The sequence below is a fragment of the Podarcis cretensis genome, assembly GCF_951804945.1.
Source record: "Podarcis cretensis genome assembly, chromosome: 4".
NCBI classification, from domain to species: Eukaryota; Metazoa; Chordata; class Lepidosauria; order Squamata; family Lacertidae; genus Podarcis; species Podarcis cretensis.
This window is the reverse complement of record NC_137173.1, coordinates 46,904,724-46,931,272: the sequence shown is the minus strand read 5'-3', so window position 1 is coordinate 46,931,272 and position 26,549 is coordinate 46,904,724. Positions and strand designations below refer to the sequence as shown.

At 39.7% G+C, this 26,549-nt stretch overlaps 1 protein-coding gene across 21 annotated transcripts in view; it reads left to right on the top strand.

Moving 5' to 3' along the window:
• ROBO2 (roundabout guidance receptor 2) overlaps positions 1-26,549 on the top strand; it is an 815,523-nt gene that overhangs the window by 745,663 nt on the left and 43,311 nt on the right. For 8 of the 21 annotated variants that reach the window (XM_079974759.1, XM_079974750.1, XM_079974758.1 and 5 more), the window contains 7 exons: positions 3,421-3,603; positions 5,909-5,935; positions 17,713-17,755; positions 19,354-19,481; positions 23,881-24,162; positions 24,504-24,629; positions 26,393-26,549. In XM_079974759.1, the coding sequence (XP_079830885.1) occupies positions 3,421-3,603; positions 5,909-5,935; positions 17,713-17,755; positions 19,354-19,481; positions 23,881-24,162; positions 24,504-24,629; positions 26,393-26,549 (946 nt within the window). The remainder of the gene's footprint in view (positions 1-3,420; positions 3,604-5,908; positions 5,936-17,712; positions 17,756-19,353; positions 19,482-23,880; positions 24,163-24,503; positions 24,630-26,392) is intronic. The other 13 variants (XM_079974752.1, XM_079974745.1, XM_079974751.1 and 10 more) reach the window with 3 other exon arrangements.

Below are 26,549 nucleotides of genomic sequence, written 5' to 3'. Positions count from 1 at the left end.
TGAAGTATGAGGCTTGCCAAGCTGCACTAAAGGACATCAGATCAAATTAGCCACATTGTGTTAAAAGGATATCCACAGCCCACAGTCAGTGAACGTACTAGTAGATGTAGCTTCATGACCAAACTTTTAGTTTAGAAAAGTTGTACTTTCATCTTGTTTAGAAAATTTGGCCAAGGGGCCTTCAATTAAAATGTTGAGCTCTGGTGAAGCATCACTGATATGGTTTAAAATTGATAGGGAGGAATTAGGTCAGTGGGAATCAGAAGTGCGTGTTTCCATTGACTTAGCTGATTTAAAAAAAAGTTAAAAATAAAAGAGATCAGTGAAGTATGTTCAGTATATTGTAATGGGCCAATCTAATTTCCTGAAGTCTGTCAGAAACCACAAGTGACTGTATTTTCAATAAATTTGATTTATTTATGCTCAAATACTATGCTTCACTGTGGTAAAACTTGCATACCTACCTCTAGTGCTGAGCCATTCAAAGGACTTTTTTGAGACAATGCATGGAAAAAGTAACATCCCTACTGACAGCCCTATCATATATACTCTGTTTTGCACTAATCTTAGTAAATCACAGTCCTGTTTTGGTGCTTTGGAGATCCTTTACTAAAATGTTTCATGTAGGTTACTAAATGTTTCATTCTTCAGCATTCAGCTCCCTTCCCATGCCCACAGAAGTTAAATCTTAAAGTAGGGGGTCATACATGAGTGCAGTTGAACACTAAAACACCATGTAGCATACAGCCTGCCTTTTAAATTGGTCAATGGCAGGCAATAGCTGAGTAATTGAATATATTGTAGGGACGCAGGTGGCGCTGTGGTCTAAACCACTGAGCCCCTTGGGCTTATCGATTGGAAGGTCAACAGTTTGAGTCTGCATGATGGGGTGAGCTCCTATTTCTCTGTCCCATCTCCTACCAATCTAGCAGTTTGAAAGCATACCTGTGCTAGTAGATGAATAGGTACTGTTGCAGCAGACAGGTGAACAGTGTTTCCGTGTGCTCTAGCACTCGTCACAGTGTCCTGCTGAGCCAGAAGTGGTTTAGTCATGCTGGCCACATGACCCAGCAAGTTGTCTGTGGACAAACGCTGGCTCCCTCAGCCTGAAAGTGAGATGAGCACCACACCCCATTGTTACCTTTGACTGGACTTAACTGTCCAGGGGTCCTTTGCCTTTACTGAATATTTCATACTGAGACAAAATGGCAACTTTGAGTAATGTGAAATAGTAGATGGGACTAAGACAAGTGATCCATCCTTTGACAACAGGGTTATTACAGGGTAAGTCCTTTAAAAAAGGCCCCGTGGATACAGAGAACACATGTTCCACGGGGCCTCTTTTAAAAGACTCACCCTGTATAAATGTTATAATTTTATTCAACAAAATGTTGGAAGGTATGCCATCATAGAGTACCATCATAGAGTGGTACTTGATTCCATCATAGAGTGGTACTTGATACAGTGCAGCAGCTAGGATCTTTTTAAATAGTGGCAGCAAGTTAAAGTTTGAGATTGGCAAGTGGAGAAACCTGATATTTCCTTATCTACTGTGGAACAAGCTCCTTCTTGTCCTTTGCAAGTATAATTCATTTATATTTACTGTGTGAAATTGTAGTTTCAGTAAGAATGTGAGGGTTACTTTTGCTTAGACAATATGGAATTGCATTTGTGAAGCTGACACAGGCTGAGCAGGTCTTAAGGATGCATAATCTAATAAAATAAAATGGATGCAGATGTTACTAGGCTTTGATAACCATTTACAGAATGCTATTTTCATTCTCTTATCTGGCAATGAAAGGGTAGGAGTCGGAAATAACACACCTAGCCTTTAGTCATTTGCAATCAGTTTAACAAATGACCTTATTTTTACTTACCTGAGGCTTGAATAAATATGCTGACATAGCACTGCTTCCTTCCAAAAAATGAACTACAATTTTAATCATTCTGAAAAGGAAAAACATGTTTGCTTGTTTTTCAAAGCAAGGCACAATGATATAACATTATAACCATTTGCACTGTGCAATTATGTGGTCGCTGTTTTCACACACATTCTGTAAGATTATAGCTTTAAGTAAGTATTTTCTTCCAAAAATAACAGCAATATGACAGGAAATAAGCTAAGGAGCTCAGGTATTACATAGCTTGGCAACTATATTCCAATAAATTACAGAAATACAATCATTCTACATCAAAGGGCTTTAAATTGTTGTATAATTGGGGGTAAAGGTAAAGGTAAAGGTAAAGGTACCCCTGCCCGTACGGGCCAGTCTTGCCAGACTCTAGGGTTGTGCGCTCATCTCACTCTATAGGCCGGGAGCCAGCGCTGTCCGCAGACACTTCCAGGTCACGTGGCCAGTGTGACGAAGCTACTCTGGCGAGCCAGAGCCGCACACGGAAACGCCGTTTACCTTCCTGCTAGTAAGCGGTCCCTATTTATCTACTTGCACCCGGGGGTGCTTTCGAACTGCTAGGTTGGCAGGCGCTGGGACTGAGCAACGGGAGCGCACCCCGCCGCGGGGATTCGAACCGCCAGCCATGCGATCGGCAATTCCTAGGCGCTGAGATTTTACACAGGGATAGCATGCTCCAAAATGCAGGATTATTTTGTAAGGGAAATAATTTATTTTTTGGATTAGACCTTTTAATTACACAATTGTTCACATTCTGTGGCAGAACTTGGAACGGAGCCTAATATTGCTGAGCCATTCAAACGGCTAGTTAACTACAGCATTTGCCAGTTTACAGGCCACACACTATATCATTGACTTGCTAGCAGATATTTACACTGGGTCTTTGGTTTGTGACTTAACCCGTGGCTACTTTCTCCGCTAAAAGGAGGGAAGAAATGAGGCAGAGAAGCAGCAATTTTTCAAACAATGCCAGTCAGCATATTCTTTCTGCTACATGTTAGTTGTGTTGCTTAGTAAAGGTTTGTAGTATTAGGGCTGAGCAGACAGTTTGTGCAAATCATGAATCTAATTGGTCCAACTTGTGCCAAATCCAGATCAGGTCAAGACAGCTACAGATCACGACAGAGCAGCATCAGGTGGACCCAAAATCAATTTGCAGTGATTTGTTTCAATCTACAGCTAGAAAATAATCTGTCTAAAGCCAGGCAGACAGACTCCAACACCATACAAGGAGAACATCATGGTGAGGAGGGAAGATGAGCCTTGTTCATTGAGAGCTCTAGCTTCCAATCTAGGCACAGAATTTCATCCAGCATTCTCCAACAGTTTGTGGAGAGGGAGAGTAAAGTCTTAATCCAGCAGACCATTTCTGTTGTAAAGTATAGTTACTGTGTGAGAGAATTGTGGCTATTTTTTCCCTGGATTTTAAGAACCTTCATCACCTCTGTCTTTAAGCATCTGTAATGTTTGGTGTCATCAGTTTTGTTTTTGTTTTATTTTTGAGCAGGAAGTCGTAATGAAGTTGTCATCACGGAAAACAACAATAGTATCACTGAGCAAATAACGGATGTTGTCAAGCAGCCTGCCTTTATAGCTGGAATTGGTGGTGCATGCTGGGTAATACTCATGGGTTTCAGCATCTGGCTGTACTGGCGCAGAAAGAAGAGGAAGGGCCTCAGCAATTATGCAGGTAAGAACAAGAGCTGTTTTCTAAACACATGTTCAGTCAAAAACATTGCTAGCTCATGAAATGAAGAGTGGAATGGGTGATTGTTGTATGCTTGCTCAGTAATGCTCTGCATCACATTACTGCAAAAAAATTAATATTCCCATAATAAATACATCTGATATATGTAAGACACTCAGGAATCTTATTCATTCTTATTCAATCCTATTTCATTCAGGTCTTGGTGTGAAAAGAAGTGTATGTATTTCCACGTTCAGTATTTCAGAGGATTGTGAAGCTTGAAACATGAACAAGCAAAATAAAATGGCACCTATTTCACTTAAATTACTTAGAACAGAGTCTTCTTCGAAGAATTACTTCCTTCCATTGGTTTTAGTCACAGTTTTGAATAATTGTAACTAGATGAGAACCATTATGTTTTAGTTCTTTGAAGCAAACATAATTAAGGCGTGATCCAGTCTTATAGTATGAATAGATGAAAAGGAATATAGAAAATGTAGATCCAGTGCATCACAGTGTCCCAACTTTGTATTCACTAAGGTTTCACTGAACTGGATGGTATTTACAACAGGGATAGCTAACGTGATGCCCTCCAGGGGTGGACTACTACTCCCATTGGCACCAGTCAGCATGGCTATAGACCCGAGATGATGGGATCTGTAGTCCAAAACATCTGGAGGGCATTACATTGGATACCCCTGATTCAGAGCATCATTCACTTCATGAGTAAGCCTTCCTTTCTCTTGTATTAAATACAACAATCCAGAGGTATATAAGGCTTTCCTGTTCCATGCACGATGCATTCCATAGCTCATAAAAGAAACAGATGCATAGGCATGAACACTGGCACCTCAAAATCCTTTAATTTTCACTGTGTGAAAATTATTTTGGATCAGATGAAGTTCTGTATCCATGTTATGAAAGCAAAGGCTTTGTAGAATGTGTTCCTCAGAATTTTGTCTCATGTTGAGTAGTAACTTGTTGCAGTGTGGTTCTGGGTGTAAACACATAGTTCACAGCTGTGTTGAAACCAACAGAAAAACAACAGTTTTTTATTATAAAAACAACCCTTCCTACCTATAGCCCCCTTTATATATTGTTGTGTGTAGTAAAAGTGCTAGAGCCGTGCTTTCCATGGCAGGTGAATCAGAAACTCTTATTAATGAATCTGCATTTCCATAAAGTTCAACCATCAGTTTAGGTGCCATATCTTTTCTGATAAAGAAAATATCTCTAATGATTTATGCACTCAGGGCAATTCAAGCAGATTTACTTCTGGCTGTGTGCTACACAAATCTAACTCCAGAATCCTGTTGATTTCTTATTAATTATATACAGTGCCTGAATGACCACGGTGGTGAAGCTACATTATTCATAGGCTATGCTGTTTGCACATGTTTTTCTTCCTTTCCTTTTAATTAATGTGCATATATATGATGGTAGCTTCTGCTTTCTCTGATTATTTTTTTTAAACAAATCACCAAACTCTGTTCAGAAGTTAGATACATCAAGATCAGTGACACTGAAAGCTGCAATGTGTTGTCACCTCCTTACGTTAGATAGCTATTAATAAGACTTTATGGGTTTAGTAGATTCACTATTTTATGCTATATTTCTGTATACATCAGATGTGCTAAATACACATGTATACTTCTTAATTGCTAATGAAATGTTTCATGTCTTCAGTTGTTTGGCTTTTGTGTTATGTATAACAGCATGTTTCTGTGAACAGGCTTGTATCATCTAACAATATGTGATTTTACCATATATGTAAATATTTATGCAGCAAAAAATATGTAGAAAATTTGGTTTCTAGCTGACAGCCATATCCATTTGTCAGCACCCAAAACTGTGGAATATCTAAGTTAGAAGGCTCATTGCCCCCAAATAGTTATGTATATGGTACTGGCATTCATGACATTTTAAGTGACCCTGCTCAGTATGTGGCTGGCTGCTGTATTGTGACACAGGGTTGTCCATTAATTTTCAAACATTGCATTTGTTCGACAGTAAAATCTCATAAGCAGTTACATTTCAAAGCTGGTCATAGCATCTATGAGATGGATTGCATGTCCATGTTGCCGGTTATTATTCAATATAATTGTCAAAATCGCCTTCCACCTCTTTTCAATCCTTTATTTTTCATGGGCTGCTGGCTGGCTAGTGCTTAAAGCTGAGTTGCTATAATCTGCACAAGATTTTGAGCTACATACATAAGTCAATTCTGAAGGGCACTTGTGCCCTTTAATTGGCGCACTTCTTAATGGGGTTTATAACTCACAATGTATTTACTTTTCTTGTTTTGCAGTTCAGTCCTTCACCTTCACCCCTGCAGGTACTGTTCATTAGTCTGTCTCTTACCCCAGCAACATATCAGTGCAGCATATAGTGGTTGAACCCCTTCTAATTATTCAGATTATACAAAGACTTAACACTCAAGTGCAAGAAGAAGCACTCTGTCTGCTCATCAGTTACACTAATGTGATATTGACTGTACCAGTGATTCCAGCAGAAGGCTACAAAGTAATAAACCTTTCTTTATAATTGTGCATCCTGCCCACTCACCCTGCCCTTCTAACCTACTCTGTTTTGAAAGGTAATTTGTAGCACATTGGTTGAAATAATATATTTATCCACATGAAGCCTTTAATCACAAAGGGCCAAATTTTATGCTTAAGGATCTCCACGCTTAACTTGCAAATTTCTGAAGATATTTACTGATGGTCAGAGAAGCAGAACTTATCCTAGCTTCTTTGTAGATTCTTCCTGAACTTGAACATATGCCAGGCATGGTCAGAAATAAAGCCATTCACATAAATTTAATACTCAATACAAGTTGAGTTACTATTAATGCATAAACAGCCCATTCTAAGCAACATATTTTCACACATTTCTACAGCTTTCATTTAGACCAAACCTATTTGCAAAACAAAACCTTGAAATGACTCTGCCATTATCATTTCCTTAGCAGACCTAACATAAAGCTAGCTATTATAGTTAGTGTGATTAAAGTGATGTGAAAAGTAAATGAACTGTGGCTGAAATGGCAGGTTGAACCAACCTACCCAACATATGCGTGGACGAGGAAAGTAATAAGTACAGTTAAAAGCCACTATTAAGACAAATAGTTATCCTGTGGTTTCCACAGCTTGCCCCTTCCTAGTCCACATTGGTTTAGGCAAAATCTCCAAGGTGGCATTTCTTACCCATTTTGATAAGGATATGGCGAGCAAATACTCAGTTGTTATCCAGTTTGCCCAGGCTGACGGAAATTCTGTATGCAATGGCAAGACTCTCAAGATATATTTTTGTTCTGCCAATACTCATCGTGCAGGAATATGATTACCTCAACATCTGCATGATTGATACAATCTGTCAAGCAAAATTTATTGTTAGAAAATATCAGCAGCACCCTTGCCAGCATTAAGCTTGCTCACAAATAAGCACAGTTGTGAATACTTTTGCAGCTACTGTGAAGATGTGAATGCACTTTATTTTTGGTTGACATTTTGACAAATGAAAACAAGATATTCCAAGAAAAATTGCACCAACTGTGTGACCACCTTTCGCCCCACTTCTGTTACACACTCACCTTGATAAGTTTTATCAACCGGAATTCAAACAAATTTCTAGTGACTCAGACTTGGGTCTCCTTGTTTTTCTCAAAACAGGTTCATGCAACAAGAGTGCTTCTTCTATCCCTGTTATAGACTGTTCACCTAATTTGCTGTGTGCACATGTCACATTTGTTGTTCAAGGCATCCTGTTACACCCCTGTTACATATCTATCAGATCACCTTTTCTTAAATGAGCTTGACCCTTCCCTTCCCTCCTTTCATTCAAAAATTAAACCTTCTCTCTCTCTCTCTCTCTCTCTCTCTCTCTCTCTCTCTCTCCTATTTCACCAGCCTTTATTCAACTTATTTAAAACATCCTTTTACCTTTCATGTTCAGGCTGCTCTACTCCTGGCCGCTCAGAGAACCCCACCCCTTTTCTGTCTTTGCCAGCTGCTTCCTTCAGCACCTGGCTTTGAGAACTCTCTCTCCCTCTTTCAGTTGCCTCTCTTGCAAAGCTCAGCAGGAGGCCACAATTGCCTGCTGAGAGAGGCAGCTGGCAGGATATCTACCACAATAATTTTGACTTTGGTCCTTGCAGTCCCCCATGACAAGGTATGAAAACACCGAACTATCTTTGCCAAGGACTCTTGACATGCTTGTTTGGTGGGGGAAAGTGTGGGGTCAAACTCTGGAGATACATGAGGCAGGAAAGTATGGAATGGTATAACTGCAGCTGCATATTATTGCATATCAGCAAACCTGCAGGGTGCAGCAAAATGCCATTCTGCATTAGGATCAGTAAATCCAGCAGTTTCAATTGTGTTCATGAATACTAATATAAGATAGATAGATGTAACAGAAGTTTAAAAGACACTGATGATAGCATAAGATGAGCTGTGCTGGAAGACACCAAAGACCTATCTATTTCAGCATCACAGTAGTTAACCAGCCTATGGGAAGTGTGCAAGCGGGATGTGAGTGCAACAGCACTCTCCCTACTTGTGATCCTCAGCAATTGGGATTCAGATTCATAATGTCTCTGATGCTGGGGGTAGTACATAGCCATCACGGTTAGTAGCCCTCAATAGCCTTATCCTCCATACATTCTACTTTATCAGTTATGTGCCTGCAATATCAATTTGAAAAGTTTTCAGTTCCCTCTGACTGTTACACAAAGCTATGGCTTTTTATTCATGTGATGTGCGGACAAGGGCACAGATGCACGCATGGAGAGTTACATGCAAACATATACAACTCATGCTACTAGAATAAACACTAATTTCCCCCTTTCCTGCAATGAAGGGTCAGCTGATTGGATTGATGGCTCCACCCATGGTCAAAGGCAGGCAGCAATGTTTTGGAATGTAGGGCTCCCAGGATTCAATTCTGCTGTTGCCTTTGTCAGTGCAGCCAGATCACCGACCACCTGCTCCCAACTTCTCTCTTATCAGGCTTACTTCCTCTTCCTCTTCCAGTTCTTTGGAAACCCTCCCCTAACTCCTGACTTATACCTTCTATCTTTACAGAAGCCTTTTTCCTCCCTGTTCCCCCCCACCACCCAGCTTCTTGCTTAAAATATTTTTTTAAAAAAATAAAAAACCCTCTTTACCTTCCTAATCTTCGCTATCTGCCTCAATGAAGGAAGACAGGAGCAGACCCTTTTCACCACGCATCTTTGCTCTGTCACCCCCTCAGGCGGGTACTTAGCCAGAGAAGCCCAGCATTATAGCAGGCGAGCATAAACAATGGGAAGGATTGCCTATGTGGCAAAAACCATATCTTCTACTTTCATTTTCAGTGCAGAGGTCTGGAACACCAACAACTTTTTCTTCAGCTCTTTGAGGCTTCCACATAGCTGCTAAGCCTCTGATTCAGTCCTACACTCTCACCTGGCCTACCACATCCACGCTGCTCTCCTGAGAGCGGGTGTGTTGCATTGTGCCTAGAGTACCTATTAGCCTAACACTCCCAGTGATGGATTCTGCCCCCTTGTTGGTCTCTGGAGCTTATGATCACCCTGCTGGCTGAAAAGCCTCCTTCAAATGGCACCCTTTGGACAAGACAGCAGAGAAAAATCCTCAAGGGAAACATAAGTCCCTGCTTCAGTGCAAACCAAGGAAGTCTAGATGGACTATATACCTTGAAGAAATGGCTGCCTCTAACCCCAATCAGGCATTTAGGAGGAGAGAGAGGTAGAGGCTCAGGCAGTCAGGACAACCTCCAATATACCCAAGGTCAGGCACGTCCAACTTCCAGTAGGTTGTAATCTACAATCCAATATCAAAAACTGGCAGTGATCTACCACCCTCCAAAGTAATTTAAGTAAAATGAATGTATGAACGGGTCTTTATTTCACAGTTACAATAGTTATGTTTGGATATCATCATGACAGATCCAAATAGTTGTTAGATGGTCAAGTAACTAAACAAGTGGAAAAGTCAAACTATATTTTTATATTAGTTTACACAGATCTGAGGAGCCAGTCAGAGTGTGCCAGGCTTCTCCAGCTTTCCCCTACTGTTGCTTTAAATCGCAGCTAACTTTGTGTCAGCATTCCCACGCCTTTTCCTCCACCTCTCTTTCCCCTACTGTTGCGTTAAAGCCTTTCCCTCACTCAAACTCATGGAGCGCTAAGGGGGCTTTTTCTCATGTGTTTTGTTCTTTGCCTTCCTCGCTGTTGGGGTGGGGGGCTCCTTTCTTATTCCTTCCATTGCATTTGAACTAGCAGGCAAGCAGGCACAGAGCTTTTCATTTTCTGCCTCCCCCCACCACCACATCCCCCTCCCCCCATCACCAGAACTCTACTCCCCCCCCCCCCAGAGCAGCGCAGAGCAGGCAGCGGGAAGGAAGTCAAGCTGGCTTTAGAAGGAGGGAGGAGGAGGAGGAGGAGCTCAGGCTTGCATGAGACTGGCAGCAGCAGTGACTGCTGCTGCTGTGTCGCAGGCTGCGGAGAAAGGCTTTTCTTTCTCAGATTCAGGTAGATAGCCATGTTGGTCTGACGCAGTAAAAATAAATAAAATAAAATAAAAAACTGTCCAGTAGCACCTTAGAGACCAACTAAGTTTGTTCTTGGTATAAGCTTTTGTGTGCTTCTTCAAGTATCTGAAGAAGTGTGCATGCACACGAAATCTTATACAGTGGTACCTCGGGTTAAGTACTTAATTTGTTCTGGAGGTCCGTACTTAACCTGAAACTCTTCTTAACCTGAAGCACCACTTTAGCTAATGCGGCCTCCTGCTGCTGCTGCGCTGCCAGAGCCCGATTTCTGTTCTTATACTGAAGCAAAGTTCTTAACCTGAAGCAATATTTCTGGGTTAGCGGAGTCTGTAACCTGAAGTGTATGTAACCTGAAGCGTATGTAACCCAAGATACCACTGTACCAAGAACAAACTTAGTTGGTCTCTAAGGTACTACTGGACAATTTTTTTATTTTTTTAAATATTTTATCTTTCTCAGCCTGCGACTGACCAATATCAGTCCCAGGATCTCCGAGTCGATTACGATAGACTTCTTGGACATGTCTGCCCTAGATCATGTGATTAACCCTTCTCATTCCTCCAATGGGGATGAAGATTTTCCAAGCTTTCAGCCTTCTCCTCCACCGCTTTGTTCACAACTGTGAATCCAGACTGTCTCCCACAGATTGTTCCCACTCCCTCAGCTTTTCTTCCCCAAGAGTGGCTGGGGAAACCCAGCCAGATGGACAGGGTATTATTATTATTATTATACATTTCCCTTTAGAAAGTGGAAATTGCCACCATTCTCTGCTTTCTTCCGAACAGCCTCCACCCTAACACCCTCACCCAACAAGCAGGCACACTCTCTTCCATTCTCTCCCAACCAGCTTTCCTTCCTAAGGCCACCTCCAACTTCCACTTGCAACAAGAACTTGGGTCTTCCCTCCTTCTGCCCTTCCTTAGTGACCACAGGGGAAAAGCTTGGCACTCCCACTATGTACGTAGAGCTTCAAAAGTCTACATTCAGCGAACCAAAGAGCTCAGATGGACAGTTTCACTCTTTGTTTCATTCCATCTCTTCTCCTTAGGATTGTGATTTCTGCCACTCTAGCTAGATGGATAAAGGCCTGTTCCTGCAAAGCTCAGGGACTTATTGTCACTTTGCACATCATAGCTCACTCCTCTTGTTCTGCAGCTCCCTGCAGTGCATTTTCAGTTAATGCTGGACTGCTGGAAATATGCAAGGCAGTCACCTGGTCCTCCCACAGCACCTTCATGAAACATTACAAAATGTTCTCTCTCCTCCATAACATTGCAGCCTCTCTGCTGTCTGAGATTAGGATAGCTCTGGTATCTCCCAATCTGCTGACCTTTCATTGAAGGAATGGGAAAATGTATGATTGTATCTACCTGAAGCATAGTTTTCCATTCCCAGTGAAAGGTCAGCAGGGCCCCACCCTCAAGGCTAGCTCCTTCCTTTATTTCTGGGATGTAGGATATACTTTTCTCCTTCTTAATGTCTGTCTTTCCCTTGAGCTTGGAGAGTTTGCAAACTGAATCCTTGGAACCCTACACCCCAAAACATTACTGCCCGCTTTGGGCCATGGTCGGAACCAGCAACCCAATCTGCTGACCTTTCATTCGTAGGGAATGAAAAACTACACTTCAGGTAGGTATAATCGTGCTTGTTATGTTTTTCATGGTTAGTTTCTGAATTCTCCTTGTGCAAACATACACTGCAGGCTTTAACATGGTTGAAAGAAAGGTGAGCTGACAGAAAGCACATACCTCTTTTCTAGGCAGATACCAACTTTTCAAATTCCATAAGAATGATAAAAAAGAATCCATTTTCTCAGGTGAATCCTTCTATGCTATGTAGTACCCCATCACATTTATCCATCCTGTGGATAAAAAATGCTTCTTATAAATTCATAGAAATCCATCTACTGAAACAGGAAAAATGTAATGTATCTTTCATCTGGCCTCAGTTTCCTGAGTGTGTGTGCATCCATTTGCAGGAATGCAGACATGTTCCTCTAACTGCATACACTATCAGCCTGAACGAAAACCATACATTTTTGCTTATAAATACTAAGCTTGGGGATTAAAGATTGTTGTGAAACTGAGTAAATAAAAACAAATTACAAATGGCAAACTAAACATTTCGCGCGCAAGTCCTAACAGTGGTAGATTATTATAAATTATTTGACAGAACCATCCAAATGCAGGAAGATTTGTCAGAATTTTTATATGCTGATTATCTGTTCTGAGTTAATGCTTATTAAAAGAGGATTAATCTGTATTCATATTTGAGGAACAGCTTATCAGAAAAAGGGAAGAGACTTGGCTGGCAACATTAAAGTTTTCATTTGTACTAGGAAAATGTGGCCCACTAGAGATAGGCACACAGAAAGCTTTATTTCCTCAAAATGTCAGCTGAGTGTGTATTTCTATTTTTTGGTTCTAGCCTGCATGAAGATTGGGTTTAACCTTGCCAGATAGTATTCGTAAATAGTTCAACTAGTACCATAGTATCTTTGTATACTGTATGTATATGAGTTTTTTTTCAATTTTTGTGTGAGGCTTAATTGTGCATGTTTTTGTATAGACCTTGCAACACAGGTTAACAAGGATTCTTCAAACCTCTCTCATTCCCTCTTTCAATACATCCTTGTGTACGTCATATTTTTAAAACATGTTCCTCCCTTTATATTCTGCAGATTTTTAAAGAATCTGTATGAGATCCATAATCATATAAACAGTTTTTTGTGATAATAGATGGAATTTGTCTTTCATCTCCCTTTCAACTTTCAAAATGTCTCAGCAGTTTTTTGAAATTTAGATCCCTGAATTAAATCAGCTTTGCTGATCCACCCCCCCCCCCCCACCCCCCGTTATGTCTGTAAGGACTGTAGTCTACTGTATTCAAATATGTTTCCCTTCAGCATTTTAGGCGTGTTTTGCAATTCCAGAAATCAAACTGCAGGCAAAAATGCTGACACAAACATATGGTAACAGTGATAAACATAGTGCTTAGTTTGGCAGACTATCATTTGTGACTTTTGCTGCCTTTTCCACAGAATGTTGATCCTTTCAGAGTGATGCTCTCTTGCTGGCTTGCCCAGCTATTTTTATTGTGGATTGTATGAAGCTTTGGGAAATAAAATAACTTAAATAATAAGGGAGGATATTTTTTGGAGGAGGGAGACATTAATTGCAATATTATAAACTTATTATCCTTTGACAATTGTCACTCTGAGAGGATAACAGTTGTCACTCTGAAAATTATATTAATTTCCAGAGACAGATGTAATAGTGAAGCAGCATCCATTCTTCTGTGGTTACTTCTCCTTATAAATGTGTTCCCCAAAGGCTGTAAGATAATTCCATAAGAAATGCAACTACTGAAAACAGATATTGCATTATAACCTCACCATATGAGAACTATTTATAACACCCAGCAAACATTAAAAAATGATAAAGAAACATGACTTTGTTTTTGATGGAGAAAATAACTCAAGCAATCAGAATGACAACCACATCGGTCCAGTTCATAGAATCATAAGAACACAGGGGGTCTTAGCTTCTTATTGCCAAGGTATTCCCTTCTCACCACTCTGCCAGCACTCTTTACTTTACTTTCAGGATTGCCTAACTGAGCCAGTATAAGCCTACAGAAATCAGACTGCAGGGTCAACTCCATTCCTCCTGTCCCCTGATATAGTACTACAATCTGAGTGAAAGGAAAGCTCCTGTAGCTAAGCATTCTGCCCAACTGCTTGCTTTGTTGCAAAATATTGGCTGCTATTAAGAAGCGGACATCATGTCCCAGAACATAGAGAATGGGGACAAGATGGAAAGTGCTATTTAGGAGCTTCTCATGTGACTGGAAGTTTGGCCATCTGTATTAGGAATACTTTATTTTTAATAGCCCTACTAGTGAGCAAAAGAGGAACATAATCCCTCTATATCTAACGCCTTTCTTGGGGGAGGGGGTAGGATTAAGCTCTGAAGAAGTGTTCGTTGTGAGCACCTGCTTACATAAATGATCATGGATCCTTTTATTTAAAAAATGGTATTACATTGGCCAGTTTCTATTCTTCAGGTACAAATGCTAGTCTTCAGAACAAGTTACATGTTTATATTAGAAAACCAGCAATTTAAAATTTGAGATCTGGTGGCCTAGAATGTCTCTTGTCAACAGTTTTTGCCTCAGTTCCTCAGACTTCCTTTCCAAGAAAGTTAATTCAGCCACAGGGATCCTCTGTGGCATTCCAGAATGAAAACAAATGCAAAGAACTCATTCAGCTTCTCCACAATCTTGTTTTCCTTCATTAGTACATCTTGACTCCCTTGTGGTCTAAAGATACAACTGCCTTCCTAGCCAGTTTCCTCCTGCTTTCAAAGTGTTTAAATAACTTTTTAATTGTGGTCCTAAAGATTCTAAAAATGCCCTCCCTGAATTTGCTCATTTTGTCCCTTATTGTCTGTTTGCATTTCTGTTGGCAATGTTTGTGTTCCTTTTTGTTCTCTTTATTTGGGCCAGACTTCAATTTCTGAAGAAAGGCTTCTTGATCTCTCATAGTTAGCTTGTTAAGCTTGCTGGTAGTCCCTTGGCCTTGGTGGTACCTTGCCTGACCTGTATTGAGGCTGAGCTTGCAGTATTGTGGTTTCTAATAACACCCACACATTCTGAAGATATTGGAGCCCCTTGACGTTACCTTTCAACTTCCTCTTTACCAATCAACTCTTCCCCTCTTCACTCTGGGAGTGGGACACTGCTAGGACGTCCTCATCCCCAGAAGGCCTCATCCATTACCTCACTGCCTCAAGAGAACAAACTCATTGCACTAAGCCTATCTTCAGCAAGCCATTTGTCTGGCACACTTTCGGCATAGTATAAACGAAATTATAAGTCTTCAATTTAAACTTTAAAATGTAGAATATAAGTGCTCGGTTTCAAGTTTCAAATTATGTTTGTAAGGTTATGGAAGAAGATTCAGAAATGAAAGTGATATATTCCAATGTAGATGTTAGTCACATTTTCTAACAGCTACGATGCCAGCTACAAATAAATAAACTTGCACCCATTGTTTCCCTGCAGATTGCTGTACAATATCCACCCAATTTCGCTTAAACTATTTTAGCATGTATTATGATTGTTTAGTATATTAAGAATCATTAGAATGCTTGTGTATACTTTGTATTTAATATTTTATACACTTTCTCTGTGATCAGCATTAATTCATTTCCAACTAGGTAAAGCATTTAATTTGTGATATGCCTGTTGTGATTTTCTAGCAACCATAATTGCCCATACAGTGGTGATAGGCAATTAATCATAGGTTCCTAAGTTCATTCTATATGGGATCCCAAAGGGATCCTCTTTGTCTTCATTGTAGTTGAACACGCATTGTGAAGCCACTTGTGGAACTGATAACACAGCAAAAATGTAATGTATCACCAGAAAGCTGCAACTACCCTGCTTTATATGTCAGTGTCTTTGCTGATCATAGCATTTCCATCTTGATGCTGTACAGTTGTTTAACTGAGATTGCGGAGTGTATGGCAAGAGATCAAGAGAAAGCTGCTCTGTGTTATAAATTTTGAAGTGTTTCTGTATTAATGGAGAAGCATTTTTGTGGAATTTTCAGATGCATATGATCGCCCAGGATGGTTGATCATTTCAGTTAATCCTGTGAGTTGCATCAAGCATCTCTTGTGGTGCTTTGTACAAAAAGACCAGTGACTATACTCCAATATGGATTGTGGTTGTGTGATGGTTGAAACCAGTATGGTATACTTGATGAGATCATTTGTTTTAACTGGTTTTAATTCTAAATTTTAAATTGTTGTAACCCATTCTGAGACCTGCTGGTAAAGAGCAGGGTATCATCACCACCGTCATCACTACATTTTGATGGGTGACTTTGCTCAGTAGGTGTCTTTGAACTCAGGCTACCCCAGCCAAACCTATCCTACAGATATAATGAAAAAAAATAGGGGGAAACCAATTTTATCCCCTTTGGACTCCTGGTGCAATGTTACACATGTAAAGCTCTCCCATGTCCCTTGCTTTCTCAATCTCCTTCACTGGTTTTCCAGACTTTCTTCATTTTTTTGACAGCTAACACTGAAATTCCAGGGTTTTCTTTACTTCGGGGTATCTCTTCTTTATGGGTGGATGCCAGAGGTTGCATCACGTTAAATCACAGGAACACACACACAATTGTCATTTGAGAAGATAGTTCAGGGGTTCCAATATGTAAGCTTTACCCTAAAGGTAAAGGGAACCCTGACCATTAGGTCCAGTCGTGACCGACTCTGGGGTTGCGGCACTCATCTTGCTTTATTGGCCGAGGGAGCTGGCGTACAGCTTCCAGGTCATGTGGCCAGCATGACTAAGCCGCTTCTGGTGAACCAGAGCAGCGCACGGAAACGCCGTTTACCTTCCCGCCGGAGCGGTACCTATTTATCTACTTGCACTTTGACGTGCTTTTGAAATGCTAGGTTGGCAGGAGCAGGGACCGAGCAACGGGAGCTCACCCTGTCGCGGGGATTCGAACCACCGACCTCCTGATCGGCAAGTCCTAGGCTCTGTGGTTTAACCCACACAGCCACCCACGTCCCAAGCTTTACCCTAGCCTTTACCAACTTGGTGCCCATGACATGTTTTGGACTACAACTCTTATCATCGTAGTCCAAACTATCTGACAAAGGCTGCTGTATGTTATGCAGAACACTGATACTGTGTCTGGCCATACTATCCACTGTACTGTACTGCTTTAAACAGGACTTCTTACAACATAGAGATTGTCACAGTTATAAGCAATGCAGGACCCTAAATTTATAACAACATCTTGTTGTAAGGTAGGTGTGTTTAGACTATGTTTGAAAAGTATTCATAATTTTTTGAGATTACAAGACTGATCTTGGCAATTAAGAGTTTACATCATTGTTTCTCAAACTTGGGTTCCCAGCTATTGTTTGACCACAACTCCTACTGGTCCTGTTAGCTAGGAAGTATGGCATTGGTTTTACATCATTCACTCTGTTAAGAACACTTCAGGCATGGATAAAAGGTGTTAGAATATAAGATGAGAATGTATTTTGAATATTTTTTTCCCATTTCAGTTTCCCCAAATTTTTCCACTTTTGTTCCTACTGTAATGATTAGCAGATCCAGGTCATTGTTAATTACTTATTAAAGTACTAACGTGCTAAAGAGAGCACAGATTCATTTTTATTTAGTTTGAAGATATGAAGGTAATGTTTTCATTGGAATCTGCATGATTCAGGGGTCTCTAGCTTTATACATTTTGAAGCCAAAGGTCTATTGATTTGAGAATTTCCCCCCAAAACCCATAATATCAAGGGATCAGAAATAAGTTGTCCTATGAGACTGTGACTGAGAAAGATTGATTTAAATCAATATTGTCTAGAGATAACTGGGGGATATGGCAATTTTTGCTTTCCCACCTATACTTGATTATATTGTTTAACACATTATATTGTATATTGTGATATGCTTGATATAAATGACTTACTATACCTAACAGATTTTTCCTACTCTCTTATTTATGAAAACCCACACCAGTTACTTTCCAAAGAGGAGATGGGGGACTTATGAGCAATGGAAGGTATGTCTGCTATTGAAAAGGTCATATTCAGTTTCAGGTTGTGTCATATTTAAGCCCCATCAGATTTATTTTTTTATTAGGAACTAAAAAAAAAAGAAAGACAGACTACTACATGATCAGTTGCTAGAGTGACAATTCTGGGAGGAATTAAATGGCTTAGACCAGATTTTAATGATCTGTTGTACACTTGAGGGGAATCAAGTCCAGATGTTTCATATCTCCCAGATGCCCAGGAAGAAATTAGTAGAAAGTATCAGAAAGAATGTGTTCATTTGTTTTCAGGATGTTTATTGCATTAATTAGGCATTAGTAAATGAAGTTGCTGTTGTTTAAGACTCCTTATTGGCTCCCACTAAATTGCTGTGAGTGAACAATTACACACAATCGATCACAAAATAAATGATTCATGGAAGATGAATAGGTTGTAGATTGATAGGACTAGATTCTACAACTTTGGCTACTCAATTGAAATTGATAAAAGTTGATAACAGAGCCATATATCCTCATCTATTTTCTCTATGCCAATATGGAGATTGTAATTAAGCTCTGGTAATAACTTCCAATCTCCTGTTTAATCAATATCTGTGTGTGTGTGTGTGTGTGTGCGCGCGCGCTTGTGCGCGTGTGTGTGTACACACACACACACACACACATACACAAGATTAGGCCTAATGAGAGTTCATAGATGTGGCAAGAATGCTGCTAGATCTTCTTATTGCTGTTTCCATAGAAACCCACATTTCTCTTAGGGATTGTGCCAGAAGGGATTCATGGGGGGTGGGAAGGGATACAATAACAATAACTGTTAAAAAGGAACATAATAGGAGCCTTGCTGGATCACTCCAAAAGCAGATCTAGACCAGTATCTTGTTTACGCGTACTAATAATCAAGTACAGCTTCCGACTTACTTGTTTAATGTGCTTGTCCCCCCACCTTTCTCCTATTCATCTCTCCCAGTTTTAGGAACGTGCCCACTGAGCCAAATTCTAACGTCTTAATGACTAGTTCCTTTCAGATAAAAAGTGCTCAGTCTTCAGTTGTTCTTGAAATCTGAAATCAAATTATATGAACATGAAAGTTTGTTGACACAGATAAAAATGCTGTTTTGAACTTTTCATTAATCCCACTCAAACCTACTTGCGTTTAAAACCACGCAAGGCTGCTCAAAGGAAGAGCTAGCAGCTTGTGGATGACAGACATACATTTGGGATGCAGGAAGTGAAGGAATACTCACCCAGAGTCCTGGAAATGGCTGATACAGAACAGTCACTTTGAGTGATTGTTCCCTTGAGGTGGTAATTTATCATTCATCCCTAGTTTAGGATCCTTCAATGGTACAGCCTATTCCTTATTTTGAAATGAACTACAGAATTCATTTGGATTCTAGCAGACTTGTAACTGATTCCACTTCCACATTCAGTACTAATTTGTGTAAAGCTCCAATTAACTGCAGAATCATTTAGGTCAAGAAAGCCTTCACAATTTTAATATGAAATAAATTTTACATTTTATTGTTGAGAGAGATGTATAAAGTCTCTTCAGTTTGCAGTTATAAAGAGTTTCTCACAAATGTATTTTGATGTTCATTTTTCTTCAGTCGACCAGGCCTGTTAAATGCAAGTGACCCGAGTTATCCTTGGCTAGCAGATTCTTGGCCTGCCACCAGCCTGCCTGTAAACAACAGCACTAGTGGACCAAATGATCTTGGAAATTTTGGACGTGGAGGTAGGTTTGTTCATAGTGCTTTAGCAAAATAATAATAATAATTTGCAGAACTATCCATTCATTTTTTACATGAAATTTTATTTGACTACATTTGGAAATATAGATAACTAAAAGGAAGAACACCACATAGCAATAGAACAAGACCATCAATTAAGAAAAAAAGGAAAGCTACATTTCCCTCTGAATATTAGTGTTTAGGGGGACGGGTTATGGACATGTGTCTATGATTCTGCAAAGTCTTCCTTTTGAATTTACTCCATAGAACTTGAGTACTGTTTCTAAACCAGATGAAATAGTTTAGCAGAATGACTATGCTATTCTAATGTGCTTAACCGTTTCATAAGATGCTACACATTCATTATATTGGGCTGTATCCTGTGCTGCTGTTGCACAAGTGAAACAGGTTTCGGGAGACAGACCATCCAAAACAGATTTTGGGGACTTGCAGGGGAAAGGAATGGAAGATGAAATCCTACTTTGCTCATGCAGAACTGAATGTGACCCATTGAATTGAGCTTGAATCCTCTGGTAGTCAGCCAGAGAAGTTGTTACAAGTGTGTACCTAGACTCACCTTTCCACAGCCAGCACTCATGTATGTTCGTATAGACACTGCTGAGAGGTTTAGGATCTTCTGCTGGAGTTATGACATGCACTTGTTATAGAAGGAATAAGGAAAGCTTGGTTTATTATATAAAATAAGAGTAACAGTATATAAATGCTGTTTCAGATAGCAAAGTTACAGTCTAGGTAGGTAGCAAATTCTACAATATAAACACACCTTCATTAAAGAGTAAAAGAGCACAACAATTTTGCCATAAAGAAGTGGATGGGGGGGGGGGGAGGAGGCATAAGGAAAATATACCTGTCCTTAAAGCAAAGCAGAAGTGTGCTGAATCGTGGAGAGCGCTGGGTAAACGCTGTCATGTTGGACCTGGAAAAATTAACTAACCTTTGAATCTAATGGATTTTTAATACCTTTTTGCCAAGGCATGCCAGTGGAGAGGGGAGAGGGCTGTGAATTGAGTAATTTCTACAATTTCCATAGTTCCTTCCAGAATTTGCTGCCAAATCCTCACCTCGAAAAATGGCTAAATCTGGCTATCCTGTTTCCTTAACAAAAGGGTGAAAGACTTTGATATTGAGCCATTATCTGAACCTGGGTATCCTTGTCTGCTATCTGCTTTCAAATCACCTTACCACTGAGGAGCTGAGTATCCTGTACTTGAAAACTAAATTTCCATGTGTTAATCTTTAGGTCAGATGTGGGTGAACTCAGGATATGCCCAAATGCCCCTTCGGCAGAGGGCTGGAACCAGGATTGTTCCAGGGTCACCAAAGCTCATAATGGAGGGTGTCATGTCATATTAGAGCTATATCAATCTTATACATCCCACAATCTACAGAGGTAAACCATACCATAAGTTCAGATTCACATACACCTCTTCACAGAGTTAGTTTGGATGATCCAGAGATTATTGACTTCCACTGTGGGAGAGGGACTTCTAGAGCATTTGAGGACTTGCTGTGGCCAACTGGCTACACACTTTGAAGAGAAAGTGATCTTGACTCTGTACTTCTTGCAATTCCACTGGCAGAGTCAGTGATGGAATTGATTTCAACTTATGCAATCAGTTGATGTGGACCAGGCACTGGCAGCTATACCCTCCACTTGACCCCTGCCCCTCCTGGCTGATTTGTTACGAGGCCAAGTTCAAGGTGTTACTATTGGTACATAAAGCCATTAACAGTTTGGGACCAACTCACCCCTTTTGTGCTCACTCGACTGCTTTGATCTGCTCAACTGGCACTGTTACAGGTGCCACATCATACTTGTTCTGTACTTGTATGAAATTGTTCTTTAAGTGTGGCACTACCTACACTTTGGAACTCCTTGCCTATTGACATCAGGCAGGCACCTTCACTGTATTTTTTCAGCACCCATTTAAATCATTTTTGCTGCTATAAAGCAGTATATAAATTTTGTTAAATAAAATCAAATAAATAAATGTAAGTATTAAATTTACATTCCCCTCTCCATCAAATACACTTCCCTGCCCCATGCTACTTCGTTGCCCCTCCCATTTACCAATTATAACATGTTTTTCATGCTATTTTTAAAATACATTTACTAAGTCTGCCTTATTTGCCTTTTACATTAGCTTTTGAGATTATTTTTCCTGGTTGAAAGCTGTATATATGCAAAGTTACTTAACAATGCCAGTTTTGGACAAACAGCAAAATTGTGAAGTAAAAGTTGAATAAATGCAATGTATGTGTATGTGTAATAGTATGTGTAACAGTAAATGTGTAAATGTATGTGTAATAGTATTATTGCATTTTAAAAAGCATCTGGTTTGTGAGTAGTTAACTCAGTGAAGGTAAAAGGTTGGCAAATTACCTTTAATTGAGGCCTAAGAGATAGTGTACAGGCAATCTTACAGCTGTTGGTCTGTCAAGAAACCATTATACTGATACAGTTACTTAGAAGGTGAATATGTGTCTTGAGTTTTTCTGGTATGTCATTAGGCATTAGAGACCATTGTTTTATATTAGACAGTGGGATCAAAAAGGTCAGTCTGTGATAGATCCTTCAGTGGGTGTTCCATTTAACTGTCAGAGAGAAGGTTTTGATTGGTTGTAACACTGTGGCTGAAGGGTGTAAAAAGGCAGACACAGCAATTCAAGAGTCAGTCTTGAGTTTGGAGCTAAAGAAGCCAGCAGAAGCTCCAGTGGCAGCAAGTGTTGGCTGTCCAAGGAATGAAAACTTAGGACAGGCATAGGCAGACTCGGCCCTCCAGATGTTTGGGGAATACAACTCCCATCATCCCTAGCTAACAGGACCAGTGGTCAGAAATGATGGGAGTTCTAGTCCCAAAACATCTGGAGGGCCGAGTTTGCCTATGCCTGGCTTAGGACAACAGGACTGAAATTGCAGGCAGCTGAAGCTGAGAGGAAGACTCCCAGAGCACTTCCACTGGAAAACTGGAGCCAGATTGTCAACTGTTAGCAGTAGTTCACAAGGAGGAGTGTCTCTGACCAGGGAGATTTCAAACTAAGTCCTCTGTAAAAACCTGCATGTTGATGGGAAAGGAGAAAATATGGGCTGTTGGCTTAGTGCAGGAAAGAAAACTAGTGCAAGGAAATAGGAACCTCCTTTAAGTAACATTTTAAAGCAAATACCAAACCAAGTTATTTTAACATCCAACCTGCAAAATAATAATCCTCTTATCTGATATAATCGTGTAGTATTCATTAAAGTCTGTAAACACAACAGTTAAGCTCTGTCCACTGTTCAGAACCTTGATATATGCATTTGTTCAACATTTCTGTCAGCACTGGATGTTTCATTGAGCCTTATGCAACTGGTATACCTTCATTAGTCAGAAACATTAACTTTTTGAACCTGGTGTCAGAGATGGTGTCAGAGATTGCCCCTGTGAAGATACATGATCAGGTCTTCAGCACGCAAAAAGATTAAAATTATTGATTTATCTAGATCAGCCTTCCCTGTGCTGCCTATGGCTCATGGGAGTTGTAGTCCAAAGTATCTGGAGTGGGTACCATGTTGGGGAAGGTTGACATAGATAAATGGGTGAGGGAGTTCCCTGGTTCAACACATGACATATTTACTAGATATCATGTAAATGTATTTTAATATTTTTATGGCTTAACTGTAATTTAGATGTACTTTTTTCCCAGAGAAGCTGCCCTTCAGTTTCAAAGGCTTAGTTTAGCAAAATAATTGACTGATCATTTAATTCACTTTAGAGCTGCTGAAATCTTGACACATTTCAAAATGATTTATTCATATCTTTTTCACCCCTCTTTATTGTCAGGAAAAAAATGTCTGGCTAACTTCAGAAATAAAGCCAGATAATGTTCAGCAGGAAAGAAAGAAAGAAAAAGAAAAAACATTTAAGCTCTGCATACCTTGAAAAGAATTATCTGAGGATTGTTCCATGTTCATTCAGTTCTGTGCAATACTCATAAGGTGTTTTCTTGATGGTGGGGGAAAGCAGAGGGAGATGGTTTCTTCTGTGATTTGTGGAGTGACTCCTTTCATCATTTCCCTGGAGCACAGACAGTTTCATTGGCTCTGACATGAAATGAACAATTGAAAACATTCTTCAGGACAGAAATATTCCAAACTTCACTTTCACAGCTGAAGGTATGGAAGAAAGATGGTTTTAGGCAGTGAGACGTGAAGGACAAGTGGAAAGTTTGTCACAGATGCTGATAGCGAGGCGATGGCTGTACATCATCTTCCCTCCATTGGCTCATGGACACTGTCTCAGCTGAAATGCAAACGTGCAGAATGACACATTTGTTTTTTATATTAAAACTTCTTGTTGGGGTTTTCCCATGCTGATTTGTTTCATTTCTCTGTTTTCATCACAGATGTGCTGCCTCCGGTGCCAGGTCAAGGGGATAAAACTGCCACAATGCTTTCTGATGGAGCCATTTACAGCAGCATTGACTTCACTACCAAAACTAGTTACAACAGTTCCAGCCAAATAACGCAGGCTACCCCATACGCCACAACACAAATACTGCATTCCAACAGCATCCATGAATTAGCAGTTGATTTACCAGATCCTCAGTGGAAAAGTTCGATTCAGCAAAAAAGTGACCTAATGGGATTTGGTTATTCTCTGCCTGATCAGAGCAAAGGCAACAATGGTGATTTTAGTTCTCATTTTTCTTATTACAATTGTTTGTAAGAATCTCTTGTGCACAGTAGAAAATTGTCCTTCTTTGTTCCCATTTCCCTTAACTAATTGCATACCTTGCATGTATCCTATACTTATGCAACAAACTATATTGTGTTACGATTTTAGTTTGCTTTAGCTTTTGCCAGTATCACATTATCTTTCCCCCACCCCTGCTACCATTAGAATATATTAACTTAAATATTTTTCACAGTCCTGCCACATCCACTGTTTACCAGCTAACTGCATGTTGTGCATGTGCTATAAACTAATCACATGATGGCACTGTGACCTTTGCCCTTTAACCCTTAGCCTTACTTTACATCCCCGACTACCGATTGGCTGAGGGATTGTCTAATAGAATGCCACACAACCAGTCACAGGATTTCAGCACCACCAGCTCTCACAACAGCTCAGAAAGAAGTGGCAGCCTCTCAGGTTGGTTTCAATACAATGCGTGTAAGGAGAAGTGTTTGTGCTTGTAAGAAGCTTTAAAAAAACGCAAACTAATTATAACCTTGGAAGAATGATCACTGTACCCAGAGCTTGTGTTCAAATATTGCAGTTTGCCTTCCATTTAGACACATGTGAATGTGTCACAATCATCTGGAAAACCATGAGCTTGATAAAAAAGAAGTGTGCCTTATTTGCCCTAACCGAACAAGAAACCCATTTAGAGATAATAAGAAAATATTTGTAGCCTTTGTACCCTGTGTATTTCAGCATGATTGGAAATTTTATTTTGTAACATTCTCACTTTTCTGGCACAGTGCTGACTTTATTCGTAAATCAATCTTCACTTTACAGCACTGTCCTTCTCTGAGGAGCTTCATGATGAAGTTAATATTTTGGTTGTATCATTATTGAAGCCCCCAACTCCTTTGAGATTTCACAATATTTCTATTGCGTATCAAGAAATCCACCCATAGCAATATAATGGAATTGATAGAAAAGCTTCTTATGATAGTGATCATCCTAAAAGTTTCAGAGCTGCCTACAAGCATAAAGTATAGGTATTATGCTGCATGCTGTATTATAATTATTGCACATTGCCATTGCAAAATGGATTAGCAGCAAATTTTCTGTGTTACATTATTCTGTGCAGAATTGTGCCATTTTCTTAATACATTCTAAAAATATGTTATGAGGCTAGTTTACAATAACTTCTCTTTTGCCATTCCAGCACTGTTTCCCCCCTCCCTTGCTCTTCTGCTTTATTTCCCTATAAGTCCCTGTGATGCTTTCAGTTCCTAGTCCAAATGTTCGGTTTATTTTATTACAAACATACAAATGTTCACGCACATATACATGTTCCACTGCGTGGTCATTTATATTCATGTTCTTTGTTGCCTTCTTCCTCCTCAGGATTCATTACATAACCCTAATTGTCTATCACATTGTTTTATACATTAACTAAAATTATCCTTTATTCATCTATCTCTTTTCTCCTTGAATCCTCATTTCCGTGTTGGTTTATTTGGTCCTCTTCCAATTCTCTATAACATATGTCCTTTTTCTCTAGAATGAAAAGACCACTGAATTACATGGGCATAAAATATTACAAAAATAACTCATCCATACTTTTCAATTGAATGTCCCAATATGATTTCAGTAAGAAACCAGTTACATTTGCGATTTACATTTTTCGCAACTACATTTGGCCTTGTGAAGGAAAAGAGAAAGAAACTCAAACAGTAAAGTTTTTGGATGTGTCCTTAACAACTCATTTCCAAAGAGAGAGGGAGAGAGATTATGCAAACTGGTATTATGAATACACTGCGATTTGCTATCTGAAAGAGTTTGCTGCAGTCTATTATTTTTTCCAACAATGACTGCACGGAGGCTTAGAGCAGACGTGAATAAATCAATAAATATAGTTTTGATATAGCAAGTACATTTTAACTTTTTTTCAGCGCATGCTTCATTGTGACTAAGCTATATGGAGTGTGTGAAATAAAAAGAAGTAATTCCGGGCAATTATACAGACTATTTTCATTCCATTCCACCCTATTATTATTTATAACCTTATGACAACTATAACATGTTGCTGCTGATGTTGCTAAGATAAAAATACTCCTCTCTTCTCCCTTCTTTTTTTCTTTTTCTTTTTTTGAGTGTACCATCTGGAATCAGAGCTCTTTCAGGAAATATAAATAGTCAAGTTTGTTTCTTCATACTTCTGTAATGTTTCTTGATTTCAGGTGGGAAAGGAGGGAAGAAAAAGAAAAACAAAAATACTTCCAAACCTCAGAAAAATAATGGGTCTAACTGGGCCAACGTTCCACTCCCACCCCCTCCAATACAGCCTCTTCCAGGCACAGAACTAGAACACTATGGTGTGGATCAGCAAGAAGGAGG